This window comes from Lolium rigidum, chromosome 2 (genome assembly GCF_022539505.1).
Source record: "Lolium rigidum isolate FL_2022 chromosome 2, APGP_CSIRO_Lrig_0.1, whole genome shotgun sequence".
Classification (NCBI taxonomy): Eukaryota; Viridiplantae; Streptophyta; class Magnoliopsida; order Poales; family Poaceae; genus Lolium; species Lolium rigidum.
In genome coordinates, this window is record NC_061509.1 from 9,223,840 (window position 1) to 9,243,589 (window position 19,750).

Below are 19,750 nucleotides of genomic sequence, written 5' to 3' on the forward strand. Positions count from 1 at the left end.
TGACCAGAACATAATCTTCTGTGTTCTTTATTATTTTTCTTCTTCAAATTATTTTGTAAGAGGTTTTTCTCTTCATCTTATATTAATTCATTGTTGTAAATTTATTTATAAAGCGACAACGAAAGCCTACTTAGGGCATCTCCAACGGGGCGATGCATTTATTTGTCCGCGAGCATCCGTTTGCGTCGCCCCGCGGACGTGAAAATGATCGTTTTTGTCCGCGCGTCCGTTTGCGTCTGGAGGTGGCTCCAGGGGCGACGCATTTTTCCTTTCTATTTGTTTTTTCCTCTTCTCCATTTAAACATAGTTCGAAACATTACATATTGGAACATGGTTTACACAAACAATACATAATTGAGAGCATGGTTTACACAAACTAATACAGAGTTTGAACCATGGTTGACACAAATAAAAACATTGTAAAAAAGAAAACCAGTTGTGTTAATTTCCGTATGTTCGCTGCCAAGGAAGAACACTCGAGGGCACACCCAGTCACCCAAAATGGAAAATCCAGCTGGTGACGGTGCCCCTGTTGGTTTTTCCAAGGAAGAACAACGAGAAACCTTCATTACTGGCTTCCACTGGCCCGTAGCCATATTCGCTGCAAAAAAGAACACTCTAAGTTCTAACTATCGGTGTTCGAGCCGGATTCGCCGGTGTGGTAGTGCCTGCGACACGTTGTGTCGTCGAACACCTTAATGATCATCTCGCCGTTCCTCTCGTAGAGGAAGGTGAGCTGGCAGCCGGGCTCGAGCGCGAGGTTGCGGGCGAACAAGACCTCGACAGTCCACCGGTAGAAGTTGCAGGTGGCCTCCCGTAGCTGCAAGTGCGTCGGCTCGACGCCATCGACGAACTCGACGAACTTTTCCGGGAACCGCTTGATGCCGAGTGGGTCATCGTCGATGCGGATGAGGAACTCAAAGCAGCGGTCCTCCTGCGAAGACGAGGAGGGCGCAGGCGACAACGACCGTGGGGCTGTAGCTGCTCCACCACGGTGGCCACTGCCCCTGCGCCGGCCCCGGGGGAGCCCATGCCCGCGGCCTTGACCGCCTCGCAGGCCACCAGGACCCGCCATGGACTTCCTCGCGGGCCTGACTGCGTCGCGGGAAGAGCTAGGCGGTGCTACGGTGAAGCTTGTGGCGGCTAGGGTTTGTTTGGAGGAGTGGATAAGGAGAAGAACGCACGCCCTCTTTATATAGGACGGAGGCAGGCGACGGCCATAGTGTCGCCATTACTGTGTTGGCGGAGGTGGACGGCGGCCGCTCGGCAGCCGAGGCATAGCCATTAACGTGGCGTAGACTGCCGAAGCGACGCCTCGGCGCCAGTCGCTGGCGCGCTTGAGAAGCCGCATCGATGCAGGGTCGCTACCAGGCGGGCCCGACGAAACGGTCACTTAGCGCGTCCGCAGAGACGCATCTGAGATGCATATTTAGGGCATCTCCAGCGGCGCGACGCAAATGGTCGTTTTCGTCCGCCGTGACCGGAAATGCGTCTGGCACCCTCTCCAGCGGGGCGACGCAAAGTGACCGGGCCGTCCGCGGAGACGCAAACCTGGCCCAAATATGTGCCTCGGATGCGTCTCCGCGGACACTGCGCGGACGCCGAAAGTGTCCGCTCGTATCCGGCGGACGTTTCGTCGGGCCCGCCCGGCAGCCGACCCCGCATCGATGCGTCTTCTCAAACGCGCTGCGCGACTGGCGCCGCTGCATCGCTTCGGCAGTCTGCGCCACGTTAATGGCAATGCCTCGGCTGCCGAGCGGCCGCAACCCACCTCCGCCAACCACGTTAATGGCGTCGCCACGCGTCCCGCGGCCACCGCATGCCTCCGGCCTATATAAAGGGGCCGCGCCTTCTTCTACCTCATCCACTCCTCCATAGAAACCCTAGCCGCCACAAAGCTCCAGCGTTCCGCCGCCTAGGTGTTCCTGCGACGCAGCCAGCCCCGCGAGGAAGACCATGGCGGGTCCTGGTGGCCGGCGAGGCGGTCGAGGCCGCGGCCCTGGACGGCCCCGGGGACGGGGCGGGGCCGCCGTGGTGGAGCAGCTACGGCCCCACGCTCGCCGTCTCCTGCGCCCTCTTCGTCTTCCTCCGACGTGGAGGGACGCTGCTTCGAGTTCCTCCTCCGCATCGACGACGACCCGCTCGGCATCAAGCGTCTCCCGGACAAGTTCGCCGAGTTCGTCGACGGCGTCGAGCCGGCGCATTTGCAGCCTACGGGAGGCCAGCCTGCAACTTCCGCCGCCGGGCCGTGGAGGTCCCGTTCGACGGGCGGGGCAAGATGTATTTGCACACCGGGTGGGGCAAGTTCGCCCGTGACCCGGCGCTCGAGCCCGGCTGCCGGCTCACCTTCCTCTACGAGGGAGACGGTGAGATGGTCGTCAAGGTCTTCAACGACACGGCCTGCCGCGAGCACTACCACATCGGCGAATCCGAGTCGTACTCCGATAGTTAGAACGTAGAGTGTTCTTTCTTTGCGGCGAATCCGGCTACGGGCCGGACGAAGCCGATAGTGGAAGGTTTACGTCCGTTCGCCATCGGTAGAACCAACAAGGGCACCGTCAATCCTCCCGCTGGATTTTCCGAGTTTGGGTGACTAGGTGTGCCCTCGAATGTTCTTTCTTGGCAGCGAACATACGGAAATCAACACAACTGGTTTCTATTTTTAAAATATTTATATTTGTGTCCACCATGGTGCAAACTATGTATTAGTTTGTGTAAACCATGTTCTAAACTATGTATTAGTTTGTGTAAAATAATCTTCCAATTTGTAATATTTGGAAGTATGTTGAAATGAAAAAGAAAAAAAAATGCGTCGGGCCGCTGGAGCCAACCCCAGACGCAAACGGACACGCGGACGAAAACGGTCATTTCAGCGTCCGCTGCGCGACGTAAACGGACGCGCGCGGACACTAAAATGCGTCGCGCCGCTGGAGATGCCCTTATACCAGATTTGCATCGTCGTGGATGATCCGCGTCGCCAGCTGTAGGTGGCACCGGATGCATTTCGGTCCGATGGAGGCAAACGGTTGGGAATCATGTGCATCGCACTGAGTGCGTTGACTCTGACAAGAACAACACCGCATACAATATGCCCAGCACGTCGGGCGGTCGGGTGGTGCTGGACTTCGCCGGACTCCTCTTCTTCCCCACTCCCCTCTCTCTGCGTGAGATTGATTGATTCATCCGCCGGAGATCAGTAACCGCACTGCCGCAGGCGACGATGCCGCCGTGGATCTTCAGCCGGAAGGGCGCCTCGGGCTTCTCCTGGGCCTCCACCGCCGACCAGGTCACCCAAGGCCTCTCCGCCGCAGGCCTCACCGCCATCGTCACCGGTAACGCCCCTCCCCTCCCGCATGCTTTCCTCTTCCCTTTGCTACCGCCCCTCATTACGATTCGGTTCGTTCCAACCTCAGGGGCGTCGAGCGGGATCGGCGCCGAGACGGCGCGGGTCCTGGCGGCGCGGGGCGCCCACGTCGTCATGGCCGCCAGGAACCTCGCCGCCGCCGAATCCGTGCGCCAGGCCGTGCTTGCGGACAACCCCGCGGCAACTCTCGACGTCATGGAGCTCGACCTTTCCTCCATGGCCTCCGTGCGCAAGTTCGCCGCCGACTTCAACGCCAAGGGCCTCCCGCTCAACATCCTCGTGTACACCCTCTGCTCTTAATTCCCATAGTACTAATAGTCTGGTGTTAAATCGCTTCCGCCAAAGACCCTTCGGTTTCGGTTAGGAGTTGTACTACCGGGTAGTAGATTTAATGTGATTTCAACTAGTGAACTCCAGATCCCTGATTGTACGAGGAGTACTACAACTGCGGTGTGAGGGCATCTCCAACACGGGCACACAAAACGTCCGCGTGCGTTCTTTTTGGTAAAAACGCGTCCCTAGACCTTAATGCAAAACGGACGGTTCGCGAGGTCCGGCACGATCTAAACCTGAATCAAATTTGAGGAGATTTTGCGTGGCCACGGACAGACGAGGACATGCGTGGATGGTCGTTTCTATCCACATATGGCCCAGTTGCCAGAGACAAAGCCAACCACACCACTCTCTCTCCTCTGTCCCTCTCTCAGACTTCTTTTCCCCATGGATGCTCCCATGGCTGCCGGTGGTAAGGCTCGCCTGGCGCACTGCCACCGTCGCCTTCGCATGGAGGCCTCCGCCGCTCTGTGCTAGGCTTTTTTTTTTCATCCACGCTGGAGTTTGCCGCCGCCGAAACGAGCTCCGGCGGCAAGGCAAGGGCGCCGGCGGCTCCGCCCGCGCGCTGCAGCTTCGCCCGCGCCACCCGCCGCTGTTGCGGCTGCCGGCTCCGCCCACGCCGGGGCAGCCCACGGGCGCCGGCTGCGTCGCTCCTCCCCGCCGCGGGTGCCGGCCGCGCCCGCCGCCGCGAGCACGGGCCGCGCCGCGCCACGCCGGCCGCACGGGCGTCGGCTGCGAGCACCGGCCGCCGCCGCGGCGCCGGCCGCCCCTCGTCACGCCTCGCCGGCCGCTTCTTGCCTCGTCTTGCCTCGTCCGTTTTGGGTCGTGGACTAAAATTGAGCCGGACGTGTGTGACCCTCCGTGCAACATCCGCTTGTCCGTTTGATGACCCAAACGGACAAAATATACGTCCGTTTGGGTCTCAGCGTTGGAGATGCCCTGACCTACTATCAGTTTGGGTGTAATAGCTGGTTGTCTGTATGCAGATAGTTTCAGGGCAATTATTAGCACTAGTGCTTTGGGCGCCCCATGGGGCGCCTCCTCACTGGAGTTGTGCGCCCCAATCTCAACGCATGATAGCAACACTCTTGTCATGCTCTGTACCAATGTTTTTTCACAAACAACAATATTCAATGCTCCTCAAATTGATACAAAAGGTATAATATACAGAAGGTTCAATCACAGATGAGCCACAAATACTCATTTCGATTCTGGCCTTAAACACTTCTGGGTTTGATACAAGGTATTCAATTACATAGTACATCTATAGGGATTAAAATTCCCCAAAAAAGGTAAATCGCAAGTTTTCACCCTAAGACAAGGTTGTTCCAATTAATATCCCTTCAAGAACAGAACAAAATTAGTACATTAACCACAGAGGCACTGGATTCAAAAAACAAATTCAACAAACAATTCTCTTAAAATGCAACAGTAAAACTACACTTCCGAATCTGGCAACATGGTCAAGTGCCTAGCGGTACACATGTAGTGCACTAACTGCGAAAGAAAAAGAAAAAGAACCTGTAAATATAGCGTGAAAGCACAGAAGTCAGAATCATAAACTTGGAAAATAAACACCTTTATCTTACTCTTTCAGTGCAGCTGAGATGTGAAGTGCCAGAAAAAATGATATATATGTTTATAAGCTTTAAAGTTCTCTTATAAATGTGAGGTTCTACCATATCATTGCATGCCTTTACTAAAATTGTGGTCTGCATATATTAAATTGGTAACTTGGATCAAACAATATATGCAAACGAGAATTGTATGTATGCACATTATATGCTAAAACCCTGTAAAAGAGAAAGTAGTGTATATATGCATGTCTCGCGCCAACATATGACTTCGTTTGATTAAGGCCTAAGATGATTTTTAGTGCCTACTATTATTTAATAATCTAAAAAATACTAATATAAAACAGAAATGAAGATCTGAATAACAGTAATTGGAAGGATAAAGCAACAGATATTTTAAGCACAAGAAGCTCTTTACAAAACAAAACAAAAAGTTGAAGCAATTAACTAACATGCAGTATGATTATAAATAGCAAAGTTTGCAATGGGCAGCAATACCTACAAACAGAATCTTGAAAATACATAAATGTGTTTCCATTCTTGGTTTAATGCAAATATTGTGACCGTAGGTTGCCAACAACACCATGCAGCCAGTCAGCCATTCATAAGAGGCTTCCCAGACACATCGTTATTTAGATAAATTTATCTTCTATGAAACGAACAAATACATGACGTCATTTCTCCAAAGTACGTACTCCATATTATTTGAAGAGTGATTCAAAGGTTTACTTCCTCAAATAATCCATATCGGTTATCTAAAATAAGGGATCGAACTGTCAAAACATAGATCATGAAGTAGCGCTAGTGCCTATTTCATTTTAGAAAGAAACTCAACTAATTGCCAAGATAAACCATGTGCCATTGATCAGAATTGTTAATAGTTTTCTCCAATGTTACAAACAGTGCATTGCAAAATTTGCTCATAATAGCCAGAGATGAAGATAAAAGATAAAAGAATATAAATTCACACACCTGGGAATGGGATGTTTGATCTGGGCGCAGAACCTGTCCTACCAGCTGTACCATGAGCAAGCTTTCTCGAAATCTGAAACAAAAATCTTCGGAATATTATTTAGCCATTGCAACCGGGAGCTAGCTATTCTTTAAGTTTTTATATACAACTTACTAACCCAATGAATCAGAATAAGAGGAAACGGTTAAAAACGTGTGTGTAATTTCTATCGAGAGTTGAGGACAAATATCAGTGCACAAAGTCATCAGAAGTCAATACATATGGGACTTGGGATCAAAATACCAAACTTGGCAGGATAAAGCCACAGCTCAAATTATAGTCAGAGTACATAAGTAACAACGAGAAAATCAGGAACCAAAACAAGAAGTCTCTTCTATATCCTAACCCGGCCAAGATGTTGCTATCACAAACTGAATTCACTACTGATTGGGACATGGGACACTGATAAATCATGAAGAAACCTAAAAAACAGGGGAGCCTTACATCAATACATCCATTCAATAAATCCTAGACATATACATATACTCCAAGAGTAGAAAATTTTCATCTATCAATTCTTACACAGACACACTGTTCTACATGGGCAAGACAATAAACATAGGCCCTACATTTAACCTAAATTTAACTAAGGATGGCCATCAATGGATTTAACAATAGGGAAAGCTTTAAAAATAAAGTCACAACTATTTGAGACACTGGTAAATCATAATCACTAAAACAGAGGTGGGTCTTACAGAATATGTTTCATGTTTGGTCAGTGTCCAAACCAACCTAGATACCAAATTTCCAAGATGGAAAGAAAATTGCATCTTTCCAGGAAACTGTATTCATGCATGTATAGCTTTCAACCTCTAGTAGCATTGCTTGCAAAGAGTAACTATCTTTGTGCTCATAGCATGCATCTTGAGCAAATATTATCTAAGTGAAATTATTTTGGGAATTAAATCTTCATTCCATTAAACATTAATACATTATAACCTCAAACGCCAAAAATATTTTCATGTGAAATATTCAAATAATATTATTCAATTAGTAAATCTATCAAACTGCTAGTAAAAATGGAGGCATGTGTAAAGACAACCTCTTGCTCAGAGCTTGTAGGATTCATCAGCTAGTAGAAACAGCAAAGTTTCACACATGATTTCACCGAGTGTTCTGTTTAAGAATTAGAACTTTAGGCCAAATATTATTTTTACTACATTACATTAGGTACAGATTGCATAGCTTAACCTTTAAGTAATGCATAATTACAATGTTGACCTAGGTGGGGAGGGGAAAAGGAAGAGGACCTGAAGGGACCACAGTGGCATGAACTTCGTAATCCCCTGGACCCTGGTTGAGCTTTCCTGCTGGATAGCACAAAACAAAAAATTAAGTCTGAACAGTAGAGAGAACGGGAAGAACAACGAAATCTGAACCAAATGGAATGAGAATAGATGGTCCACAAACTCTTGTTCTCGACCGTCGGTTGCCAAAAATCAGTTGTCCTGGTTGCTCCCGAGGTTGTGGTTTGAGCAGACGAAGCATCACAGTCTTCGCCTTATTGGGCTAACCATGTCGCACCGTTGTGGCCACGGCCATGCGGCACAACGGATGTGGCACTATCTCGGCTGCTCACCATCAAACCTAAGAAGCTCCGCAAGAAAAGGAGGCGGTGAAGCGAAGGGTGGGGCCCAGACCTTCCCACCCTTGCAACACAAGCTGTATAGGACACGGCGCAGCCTCACGGAGCTCCCGAGCTTCACCACAGAACTGACAGCGATAATCAGGGGCACCATGGTAAGATACGCATGGGTATCGTACCTGTACAACAATCAAATAAGCCTAGAACGCGCACACACAAGGCATGGTAGATAAATCAGGTAGCTACCTTTCAGGAACTCCATGTACTGAAGGTTGAAAAGACTCCTAGAAGTGGATGCTGTCGAAAAGGGGCAACGGCCTTGGAGTGGAAGGAAGAAACGGCGAGCGCCACACAGACCAACAAGCCTAAAAATACAAACAGCGAGTGCACACCTGCTTTTGTCCACCTAAGCCACCTCAGCCGGTCCATATTCACGCGAGACAACAGGGAAAAAACCGGGGCCTAATCCACACCAATGTCAGCTCAAGGTACAAACATGGGTCCAAGCGAAAAGTAACAGAGGTGGACGGGCACGCACCATCAAACCGTGATCTGTCCACAATTTCCCCAGGAGACAGCTTATATCGAGGATCAACGACAACTACCATAAGAACAACTGTAAGAAAAGGGCACCCTAAAACAATAATAATGTAAACACGACCGAAGACACACGCACCATGGAACAGAGCGACACGAGCTGAAACTCGTTCGCGCCGGCCTGCAGCGCTCCAGGAACGTGACGAGCTAGAAGAGGGCGCGGCCATTAAAAATTATGTGTCGAGCAAACGAACACAAACACAAAATCGTCTGCAGACTAAGCGTCTACAACTGGATCATCGCCTCACAGGCATTTCAACAAACACATGAACTGCAACCAGCACCCTCAGTCAGACCATGCGGGACAACCATGAAAATCAACCGTAAAAATATCTAGAGGAAACGCTGGCAAACCTCGGCAGGAAGAGCGAGAGCGTCGAAGGCACGAGCGGCGGACGGAGAAATACACGGACGGAATCAATCTGAAAGGGGGAAATCGATCAGGGTGAGCCATCGGGAGTATTTGCAAGAGGTGCTGAGCAGAGAAAGTAAGACGCATACCTCACGAACGACATGCGAATGAAGCAGGACCAAAAATTCAGATCAGTTCGACGAAGAGCTGCCTGTCAAGGAGACATAGAATCAGTTCTCGCCCAAAAAACGACATTGAATCAGACATAAGAAAAGGAGATGAACACGGTTGAGAAAAGAACAAAGCTGAAATACCCAAGAAGAAACAAGGAACACCTCAACCCAATCCTTCCCTGGCTCACGAAACAGCTGCGGACAGGAGGCTGCAGGCCTGCAGTATCCCGGCGGCTCAGCTCGAGCAAGACGAAAGCAGGAGAGGACAATCGGGTGCGTCTGGGAAAGGACGGGGCCAGAGAAAGGATTATAAGGGCATCTCCAACCGCGCGACCCAAACGGACGCGCTGGGCCGTCCGTTTTGGGCCGTTTGGGTCGCCGGCCGGACACACGGACAGCAGCCCGCGTCCGCGTGTCCGTTTGGGTCGCGCGCTGCGCCCAACGCGCGGACGCATCGCATAATCCGAAAACACGAAAATAAAAGAAAAAAAACAAATTTAAACGAAATTTGATTAAAACATATGCCCTATTTTGGGCAAATTTATACATAGCCCTATTTTGGGCAAATAACTAACAAAAGAAGCCCCTATATGGGCTTTTAAATTTAAACTAATACTAAAAACCCTCTATTAGGGTTTGGTCGGCGGCGCGGTGGCCGCCGGTGCGCCGCTCTAGCCCCCGTGGGCGTCGTCGGCGACGTCGTCGTCGTCCACCCCGGGCGGCGACGCGCTGTCGTGGCCGGAGCGCGCCGGGACTCCGGCCACGGAGACCACAGGGCCTCCTCCCACGGCGAGTGGGGGTCCGGAGCCACCGGGCGCCGTGCCGACGCACGGAGCGGCGCCTCCTCCCCGAGGCGCTGCTGTCTCTCCGCCGGGCGCGGCGCCCGGCCTCTCGGCGCCGCCGCTCGTCCTCTCGCCGCCGCCGCTCCTCGGCGGCGGTCCTCGTCCGGCGCGGCGCCCGGCCTCCTCCCGCCGCGCCGCCTCCTCCTCCTCCTCCCGTCGCGCCCGGAGGGCTCGGGCGTAGAGCTCCCAGCCCTCCGCCTCCTCCACCTCCCGCCGCGCCGCCTCCTCCATTTCGGAGGCGCGAATGGCCGCATGGAGCTGCGGCCATTTCGCCTCCTCCTCCGCCGCCGAGATGATCAGGGCGGCGCGGAGGTCCGGGTCCTCCTCCGAGGACTCCGGCTTGGGCTCGATGAGGAGAGGTGGCGGTTGCGGCAATGCCGCACCGCCGCGGGCGGCCTCTCCGATGTGGAGGCCGCCGCGGTTCCCTCCGGCCCGCGGCGCCGGCGGCCGACGCCGGCTCGCTGCCGGCCTCGTCGTCGTTCGCTCCGGGAGCGAACCGTCGCTCGGGGCCATGGCGGCGGTTTTTGCTCGGGGAGTGGAGCGGGGACCGGAGTGGAGGGCCGGATCCCTCCGAGTCCCCATTTAATAGTCTCCCCGGTCACCGACAGGTGGGCCCAAGGGAGACGAGGCGACCAGCGCGCGGACGCGAGCGGACGGCGCGTGCCATCCGCGGCCACGCAAACCTAGCCCGGATTTGGGCCGGGTTTGCGTCGTTCCGGACGCCGCGGCCGTCCGCTTTTGCGGTGCGTCCCCGCGCTGGGCCGCGTTTTTGTCCGGCTCGACCCAAACGGACGCGCGGGCGCGGTTTGGGTCGCGCGGTTGGAGATGTCCTAAGGCTCTGTACACGCGCAGCAAAACAGATGGCCACTGGACCTTATTTTCAAGCTAAAACGACACAGACACGCGGGCCCAGAAACTAAGTAGACCTACACGCAAAGAGGAGATAACATTCGCGTTTACACAGCGAACCGAGAAAAGGACGCTGGCAGGCTCGTCCACTTGTAGCGCGCAGCGCGCCCGACGCGAAGCACAGGGACCTCAAACATGACACACAAAAAAGAATGACAAGTGGACCATGCATGGACCAGTCCCACGTGCAGTGTGTAGAACAAGAGCACGCACGGTACTGCCCAGTTGCAAGGAAGGACCAAACGATTTCTCTTAGAGCATCTCCACTCGTCCCCCCGACGAGGCCCCCGAGCGACGTTTTTTCCATCCGGACGGCGAAATTCGGCCCAGTCGCGCCCCCGGTTCCTCGTTTTCGTCCGGATTTGGCCCTTAATCCATCCGGCGAGCCCACGCCAACCCCGGCCCCCGGGCGCGCTCGGGGACTCCGGACGAAACGAAAGCGCGCGAAACGGCGTGTGGACCCGCGTAGTCGGCGACTGGAAAACCAAATCCTGTGATTTTCCCTCCAATTTGCTTGCATTTCCCCATTCCCTCCAATTTGCTTGCATATCCCCATTCTCTCCCGCCGAAATCCCCCAATCTCCTCGTCTTCCAGCTCCAGTTCCTGGCGGCGTCTTCTCGTCCACCACCACTCTCCTCCTCGTCTTCTCGTCCACCACAATGCCGCCGAAGGCGCCGGCGAGGAAGATGCGGAAGAAGAAGACGAAGCCGCCGGGCATGTCGAACGCCGAGTGGGCGGCGGACGAGAAACGGCGCGACGTGGAAACAAGCGCCAGGGCGGAGAGGGTGAAAAGAGCCGCCGCCAAGAGGTCGGCGGAGGCGGCCCAAGACGAACACTTGAGGTTAATCAGCATGGCCTACAGCGGCGGCGGCGTGTTCCCCGGCCAATGGCCGACGCAAGGTACAACAAGTTCCCCGTCTTCCTTCTCGCCTTCGCTGTACTCGCCGTCGCCGACCGCCGTGTTCCAAGAGGGCGCCTACGTCCAACCGTCCAAGCCCACACCGTCGCCGCCCGAGCTTGACGTCGGCGTCGGCGGCGGCCTGTTCGAGGGCACCTCGCCGGCCCTGCGACGAGGGCCGCTCGCGTTCGGTGCGATGGCGGCGCCGAACGAAGAGGAGATCCACGAGATGATCACCTCCGGCTCCGCCGCCGCCGCTGCGAGCCCGGGGTTCTTCATGACCGCCGCCGCTGCGTGCCCGGGGTTCTTCACGCAAGAGGAGACGAGGGCGACGGCAGCCGTGGCGGCGCGCAAGGAGCATCGGGAGGATGTTGCCGACGGAAGCCAAGCCGTCGAAGAAGAAGGCGAGGAAGAAGAAGAGCCAACCGAGCCGGCGCCAACCTCGTCGAAGGGGAAGAAGAAGAGGAAGAAGGACTCGTCACCTGCCGAACCGCGTATCAAATGGACGCCGAAGGAAGAGGAGTGCCTCGCCGAAGCTTGGATGACCGTGTCCACGAACGGCATAATCGGGGCCAATCAGTCGTTCGACACATACTGGTTTCGAGTGAGGCAGGCGTACGAGGAACGCAAGCTCGTCGATCCCTACTTCAACAAGACGAACATGAACGTGTACCGGGAGACAAGGCAATGGCCACCCATTGGGGGATCATGCAGACGGCGTGCAGCAAATGGCACGGCGTACAGGAGGAGATCGACAAACGGCCGATCAGCGGCCACGACATGGAGCAAAGGGTATGATCCGCCGGCCCTACACCACCGAGGTACATCGTCGTTAGCTGACCCGTATCGCCGTGCTCTTTTTTCCCCAGCTGCGCCGAGCTTTGGACATGTACACGGACGACACCGGCCTGCAATTCAAGTTCCTCAACGTCTACGCCCGCCTCGAGAAGTGCGAGAAGTGGAAGGAAGTTCGCACGTCCCTCTCGAAAAGCAAGACCGAGCAGTACAACCCCGACGCTCCGCCGGCTTGCGCGGCGGAAGGGCGCCCTGAGCTCGGCCAGAAGAAGCAGAAAGAGCTCAAACGGACGGACAATCCCGCCGACAGGATGCAGGCGTCGATCGACAAGTGCTGGGCCGACTTGAGATCGCACGCCGACGGGAGGAACGACAAGTTCGACGGCAGGTGGCGGGAGATGCTCGCCAACCAAGGCGCCCGGATCGCCCTGCTGAAGACGACGGTGGCGGCGAAGAAGAGGAACACAGACTTGGCGTTCCTCATGGGCGGCGGCGACATGGAAATGATGGACGAGGAGACGAGGAATTGGTACCAGGGCCACCGCAACGACATCCTCCGAGCCACTACGTCGTCTCCGCCGGCTCCTACCTCGTCTACCTCACCATCTACCTCGTCGACTGCGGCTGCTTCGACGTCCACTGCCGCCGCTGCTTCATCGTCGCCCGCCGCAGCCGCTTCGGCGTGTGAGGAAACTGGTCCGTCGGACACCGCCGTGCCGGCCGGGACTGCCGACGAGCCTGTCTCCGTGTAATTTCCCTCCGATCGCCGATCTGTGGCTGATCCTTTTGCTCCTTTTGCCGATCAACTGCCCGTACTTGTAGCGCGGGACGGCGATTTGTTTGAATTTAAACTCTATCCGCCGAACTCCGGGTGGACGACTGGAAATATGGTACTCCCCACGACTTAATTTCGTCCAATCCGGCGGTAGTTTCGTCCGGATTTGGGCGTGGGGAGCGCCAACGAGTGGGGATGCTCTTAGCAGCGATTTCTGCGCCAGGTGCAGAGAAGGACGGAACGAATCAGAGCCAATTCTGCATAAAAACAAATCTAACAAACAAGCAAAAGAAATCCAAAGCTGGTACGTGGGAGGCTGTGAGATAGGGCAAGTGCACTCGCACTTGCTTGTTCTCAATATGAGCTCTGAGGTTTGTCTGTATGCCGGTCAGTATGAGTTCAGTCTGTACAATTATAACAGTCCAATAAGTTTGTCCCACAACCAACGTACTTGCATAGCTACTACCTATGACGATTCTTGCACCAGGACACTTAATCCTGGATAAACACAAACATCTCCTATTTACATCTAGTATTTTCATGCTCTGCTGCTCACATGTTTGTTCAACTGTACTTTGCAGCTCATAGCATTCCCTGATTACATTACTTTTTGCGAATGGAAATCTCCATTAATCAAGCAGCGATATTACAATCGTTTTGGCAGAATGCCATTACATGAACCGGACCCGACATGGGCCAAACTTGTGACCTAGCTTGACTAGTGACTACGACCCATATTTGCCAGAGTACGGCTAACAGTATTTTGTTCACGACTAATAGAAACAATCTCCATATTATTCCTTGATGACATAAAGCTGCTTGATCTCCTGCACTAGACCGGTGTAAGGAGACCGATCCAGGCCTTCAGCATGGATTAACTTGACAGCAACCGTACAGTCCATTCCCTGATCACATGATGCTTTCTCTGGCAGGAACAATGCAGGAGTGATGGCAACTCCTTTCACCCTCTCAAAGGATGACATAGAGATGCAGTTTGCAACTAACCATGTCGGTATAGCTACGGACTCACATCTACTTGACTAGCTAATGACGAACCAGTTACATACCCTGATATACAACGCTTTATCTGAACAATAGTGTTATTACCATTGAAATTTACTTCTCACCCTCCCATGTTTCTGATGGAAAGGTGTCTTCCTTACCAAAAGTTTGGATGGTGTTATGTTTTCAGACAACAACATAGTAAAATATGAGTCTGGTGTCATAATATTCAGGGCATTTTCTCTTGACAAATCTTCTGCTGGAGACCATGAAGAAGACCTGTCGTGAATCAAACGTGGAAGGAAGAATCGTCAATGTTTCATCTGAAGCCCACAGGTTTACATACAAGGAAGGCATCCGATTTGACAAGATAAATGATGAAGCAGAGTATGTAATTATTTGTTTCCCCCCTCTCGTTTCCTTCTTCAATTAATCTTCGATCTTGTGCTGTGCAGGTATAGCACCTTTGGAGCATATGGGCAGTCAAAGCTTGCGAACATTTTGCATGCTAATGAACTTGCTAGGAGATTCAAGGTATCTTTCAATGTGTGTCCATTCATCAGATTTTGTGGTTGGGACACTGCACCATGTTTCGAGTTTGTTAGGTACAGTGTGCTATATGTCCGTATTCGTTCCAAACTTGCAACATGAGTACTTATGCTGAAGAAACCAAGCTGTTTTGCACACGATTGGAGAACTTTTGTAAACTGTAACCATGGGGAGACCTCATAGGCTAGTAGTGTGTCAGACTTTTATAAACTGTTTGCATGTAACTTGTTTTGTCTGTTTTCAGTTCCGTTTTCATGTTACATAGCTTTGTTTCAGCTCAACTATGTGAAATCATCATGACCATGATACAACAGTTTATGTAACAGGAAGAGGGTGTTAACATCACTGCAAATTCTCTCCACCCTGGATGTATCATCACGAACCTTTTGCGCTACCACGGTATCATAGATGGTAAATATACTTGACAGAAATTTCTCACTTCTGCCTTCACAGAAGAAATTGTCTTGAATCATGTTTCTCCTTACTTTTAATAACTCATGGTACTCACAGCAGCAGAAAAAGGGAATGCCATAAATGTTAAGATTTAGATAGAAACACAGACATCAATCAAAATGATGCAAATTACCTCTAGCTGTGAAAATAAACAATACTTCTACTTGTTGGTTAACATTAGATTTCTATTGGTTAGTAGCTTATTTTGTAGCAGTAATGACTGATCTCATCATTTTATTATATGCAGTTCTCACTCGTACTCTTGGTAAATTGGTGCTGAAAAATCCTAATCAGGTACACTTTTGCACTACTATTCTCAGTCTTCAGGTCTTTATTTTATCATACTAGAGAACATAAATAGGAAAGAAAAGGCAATAAATGTAGCATTTCGTGTTATATTGTGTTGATCAATAATTGCTATGTTACTCTGTCGCCAACTTGTATCCTGGGGTTATCCAGGTGGCTTTAACTTGTCTGGAAATGGCATACAAATCCTTAGTTTTGGAGCACAGTGTGAAGAGATTGATAATACTCCCTCCGTCCCACCAAAAGTGCCTCAACTTTGTAAAAATTTAGATTTATCTAGACACTGTCTAGTAGGTAGATACATCCAAATTTTGACAAAGCTGAGGCACTTTTGGTGGGACGGAGGGAGTATATAGTTATATCACTCTTGCCCTAGATTTAGCAATCTAAGAACCCACTTCTTGTTCAGCTGCAGACCCCTAAAATTAAAGATCTACTCTAGCATGTACGGTCTCCGTAAATGACCACTACCATATTGTACTATATTGATAGCACAACTGTGGATCTTACTAAGTCATTTGTTTACGGCTATGCTAATGTTCATTGGGCAGTAACCATTCTTTAGTTTGCTGTTATGCGGCCGTTGCCTTCATTTTTTTCGTGCTGCCTCCGGGTTGTGTCTTGTCGTAACTGGAATAGTGGGCGTCGATCTAGGGACCTGCACGGCTGCACCTCACCTGTTCTGCTACATGCCCCTAAACTTGAAGATCTAGTTTAGCATGTATGGTCTCTGCAAGATGACGACTACTATACTGTATACTACATTGGTAGCACAAATCTAGATCTCGCCAAGCCACTAGTTTAATGACTATGCGTAAGATTGCATTCCCGCGATCTTGGTTTTCTACCTGGATCTGTCTGATACATGAGCCTTTGGTTTGTGCTGTGAACAGGGGGCAGCGACCACATGCTATGTCGCGCTGTACCCGGGCGCAAAGGGTGAGTCGGGGAAGTATTTCAGCGACAGCAACGTGTACGAGGCTAGCGAGAAGGCCAGGGACATGGAGCTGGCGAAGAAGCTCTGGGACTTCAGCGTCGAGCTCACCACCTGAAAACTGAAAAACGTTCATCGTGTACTGAGGGAGATGATATGATATGATAAGAGACTAGATGGACCTAGCGCGCGTTGCCGCGCAGTTCTTTGCAACTATCGTTACGCAAATGACAACACTTAATGGTTCGGTGGAAATAAAATTTTATGTTTCTTATAATCAAGATAAAACAGAAGTAATAGCTCAATCGAGCCGCAAAGACAATGACAATTCAAAACAACGGCTGTTGTGGTACAAATGACAGTATATTGTGGTATAGAGCACAACTGTTATAGTGCGGTATAGGAATGAGGTAATTAGGACCCCTAATTCACCTAAACCTAATGTATCAACTACAGATCGTTGTGAAAAACAGGTCTCTCCCAATTTTCAGATGACCACGGCGATGAACCTGAAGAATAAAACAGCAAAATCATTGTGACAAACCTGGAGGATGAGATGATTCCACTCATGGGTGTCACAATTATCTGACATATGAGAAGTCACTGCATTGGCTCAGTTAATTCTGAGCAACAAATTTCTATATGCAAGTTCAAACAAATAATACCTATAGCACGAAGGCTTTGGCTGTGTAATCCACTTCCAAAAAAGTGCAATTAGAGGACAGATGTAAAGGAAGCAAACAAAAAGTGTTGTCTGAAGTTGCAGTGCCCGAGATGTGTAATACAGGACATGCTAAATCATACGCACACATCAACATATCTCAAGTATGATAATAAGGAAAAAAAAAACATAGGCGACATGCAATCTTCTTTGTCAACTGCTCTACAACTATAACCATCTTTTTTTTTGTAATAATATCTATCCCGGTGAGCCGAGAGTTAGACCACTGCTTCCTCTCACGCTTATTTCTTATTGCGTGTAGAGCTGCTCCCCTTCAATTTCTTTCCAGCAGGAAAAGGGATCTATTATGTATGACTATCATCGGCAGCAAATTGAGTTTCTTCCTTCAACAAAAGTGGTTTATGATCTGAAAACAAAACCATTAAATCATGAGAGAATATTACCATTATTAAGAAGAATATAAATTCTGGCCCTTTTACTGCACTGCCTACTATAATGGCAGTTTACATCAAGCAATATCTCAGATTCCAGGTATATATATGCAAGTATTCTTGTGACCAAAGCTTTCTCCTAGGAGGATACAACGATAATAAGATGGTTTGAACCATTAGTTTTCCTAATCAACGGAAGTGTGGAATGAGCAACGGTACCGTAATGGTTCTAAGGGTCTCTATTGCGTGAGATATCTAGGCAGGATTGACATAGAAGATTATATACAAAATGCTATGAGTCGGAATAAAAGGGCATTCAGGATGATGGCTAAATTCCACACCGAAGTACCAATATTGATTGGAATGCAGTTAGTTGTAGGTGAAGAAAATTCCATGGGATTTCAGGCACCATAGGCTCAGTATTCTGTCATTGCACTGCATGGGAGGATAAACATAGCCACTTTACAACATTCATGGCGCGGAAACAAAAATAGGATTGTAAGATACAGTATGTGTTGTGTGAAATTATCTAGCTGAAATCTCAGTGACCACCTTAAAATTTCCAGCCATAACAACCTTGATATCTAACATATGTCCATTTTATCTTCAGAATAATAAACAACTTATGGACATTGGGTTACCCAACTGAATTCGTACATATACGTGAAAAAGGAAAATAATAGTAGCTCCACCATGGCAATGAAAACTAAAATGTTCACATTTACACATTCATAGGTGACATTCGTGTGCAGAGCACAACAGTCATAACACACCTGTTGTGAACTGCAACTATCATGATTTAGCTAGTCACAACTCACAACATAGATAGTGACTGGCAAGCCTTTCGAGTAATGTAATACATTTGAAGCCATACTTTTGATGGTGTTGCAAATGATGTCATCCTTTTACCAGCTGCTGCAGTAAAAATGTGGGTGGAAGAACAAAATATTCTTTATTTCTTATAGGTAAGAATATATAAGTAATTAATTAATCAATGGAGTTGCAAAGATAATTCAGAACAATTACGGACGTGACATCAACAATTGTGGTATAGAGCATAACTGTTCATGAGATATAGTGATATTTGTGATATAGGAATAAGCTAATTAGGATCCCTGATCTATAACATCAATACTAATATCTGAAGTACAAATCGCTGTGCATAGCATGCCTCTCTTTGTTATAAGATGATAACTAATCATAAAAAAATCAGTGAACACACGAAACTGAAGAACAAAAACGAAATCATTGACTTAACTATCTGATGGGTACTCCTACTGCTGGAAAACATCAGCCAACGCGAAATAATGACCGGGGGCATATGAATATGTCATATCATATAATTAGTCTGCCCTCGTGTAAATACGTTTCTTGAAATAGAAGCCAGAAGACATTTAAGGTGATTATTTTTAGGGGAGGTTGCTAACTTTTATCCTCAGGAGATAAAACTTCTCTAACTTGCAAATCTCATATTCTGGAGGTTGTCTAGACACGGAGCATGGCTCCTAAATAACTACAAAGATAGCCACATTGTACTTACAACCCAAGCAAATAAGTTAATCCTTCAAAACTTCTAATCAAACCATAAACTTGTAAGAATACACTTTCCCGATCAAAATGGTCATGACATGTTCAGTTTTAGGCTCATACTCCCTACATCAGTAGGCAAGGAATGTGAAGTTCTCAGAGTAGGCTGCTACCAAATGGATCAGACACTCGGAAATTCCCATGAACCAATTAAACAGAGCCCACATCTGATCAACAGAGTTATTTTGAACTTGGAGATTACATGAACAAATAGCAAAGTTCAGAAACAATGAAGCGTAGTAACAAATGCCATAGACTGGATTGAATGGATTTAGAATGCCTTGTGGGGTCAAAGGATTTAGAATGCCATTGACTACAAAATATGAAAACCTATTTCAATATCATTTTCCTTGATGGAAAATACACTTCACCTAAGAAAGAAAACACTCTTGTTTTACAAAAGAAAATACACAATGGAATCTTAATCATTCTTGGCTCTGCTCATCGATTGAAATTTTTTTAAGCCTTTGAAACCGTGAGCAAATCTCCAATTACAGATCTAATCCCCACCCCACGCCAATGTTTATTGCTCTTATTAACAGTAGAGCTCCAATCGTAAAAAAGAACCGTTTACAGGATGTATCCCTCTTGTTATT

General features: G+C 49.5%; 1 protein-coding gene and 1 long non-coding RNA gene across 14 annotated transcripts; one reads left to right on the forward strand and one right to left on the reverse strand.

Annotated features, from left to right (window-relative positions):
* The first annotated feature begins 3,139 nt into the window (after window positions 1–3,139).
* LOC124691261 (short-chain dehydrogenase TIC 32, chloroplastic-like) lies at window positions 3,140–16,594 on the forward strand. 3 transcript variants are annotated; one of them, XM_047224537.1, is made up of 8 exons: window positions 3,140–3,332; window positions 3,414–3,645; window positions 14,143–14,222; window positions 14,446–14,599; window positions 14,668–14,746; window positions 15,088–15,172; window positions 15,462–15,533; window positions 16,391–16,594. In XM_047224537.1, the coding sequence occupies exons 1-8, from the start codon at window positions 3,221–3,223 to the stop codon at window positions 16,570–16,572; spliced, it is 996 nt and encodes a 331-aa protein (XP_047080493.1). In that variant the 5' UTR covers window positions 3,140–3,220; the 3' UTR covers window positions 16,573–16,594. The 3 variants fall into 3 exon arrangements, with proteins under 3 accessions (XP_047080493.1, XP_047080491.1, XP_047080490.1); XM_047224535.1 differs by having other exon boundaries at window positions 15,462–15,508; window positions 16,414–16,594; XM_047224534.1 differs by having other exon boundaries at window positions 3,140–3,645; window positions 15,462–15,508; window positions 16,414–16,594.
* Window positions 4,884–9,244, reverse strand: LOC124691262. 11 transcript variants are annotated; one of them, XR_006998872.1, is made up of 7 exons: window positions 9,132–9,244; window positions 8,967–9,028; window positions 8,545–8,887; window positions 8,407–8,469; window positions 8,115–8,330; window positions 7,534–8,047; window positions 4,884–7,399 (listed from the first exon to the last, which is right to left on the reverse strand). It is a non-coding gene; the product is annotated as an uncharacterized LOC124691262 (long non-coding RNA). The 11 variants fall into 11 exon arrangements; XR_006998880.1 differs by having other exon boundaries at window positions 4,884–5,409; window positions 6,244–6,316; window positions 7,326–7,399; window positions 8,115–8,887; XR_006998875.1 differs by having other exon boundaries at window positions 8,115–8,736; window positions 8,820–8,887.
* Window positions 16,595–19,750: the final 3,156 nt, after the last annotated feature.

Bases quoted from the DNA above. Each gene is read 5' to 3' on its own strand.
- LOC124691261 (XM_047224534.1), top strand. From the start codon at position 3,221: ATGCCGCCGTGGATCTTCAGCCGGAAGGGCGCCTCGGGCTTCTCCTGG. The intron at 3,646-14,142 runs GTACACCCTCTG...TTTCTCTGGCAG, and splicing joins CTCCCGCTCAACATCCTCGT to GAACAATGCAGGAGTGATGG. The intron at 14,223-14,445 runs GTATAGCTACGG...CATAATATTCAG, and splicing joins GTTTGCAACTAACCATGTCG to GGCATTTTCTCTTGACAAAT.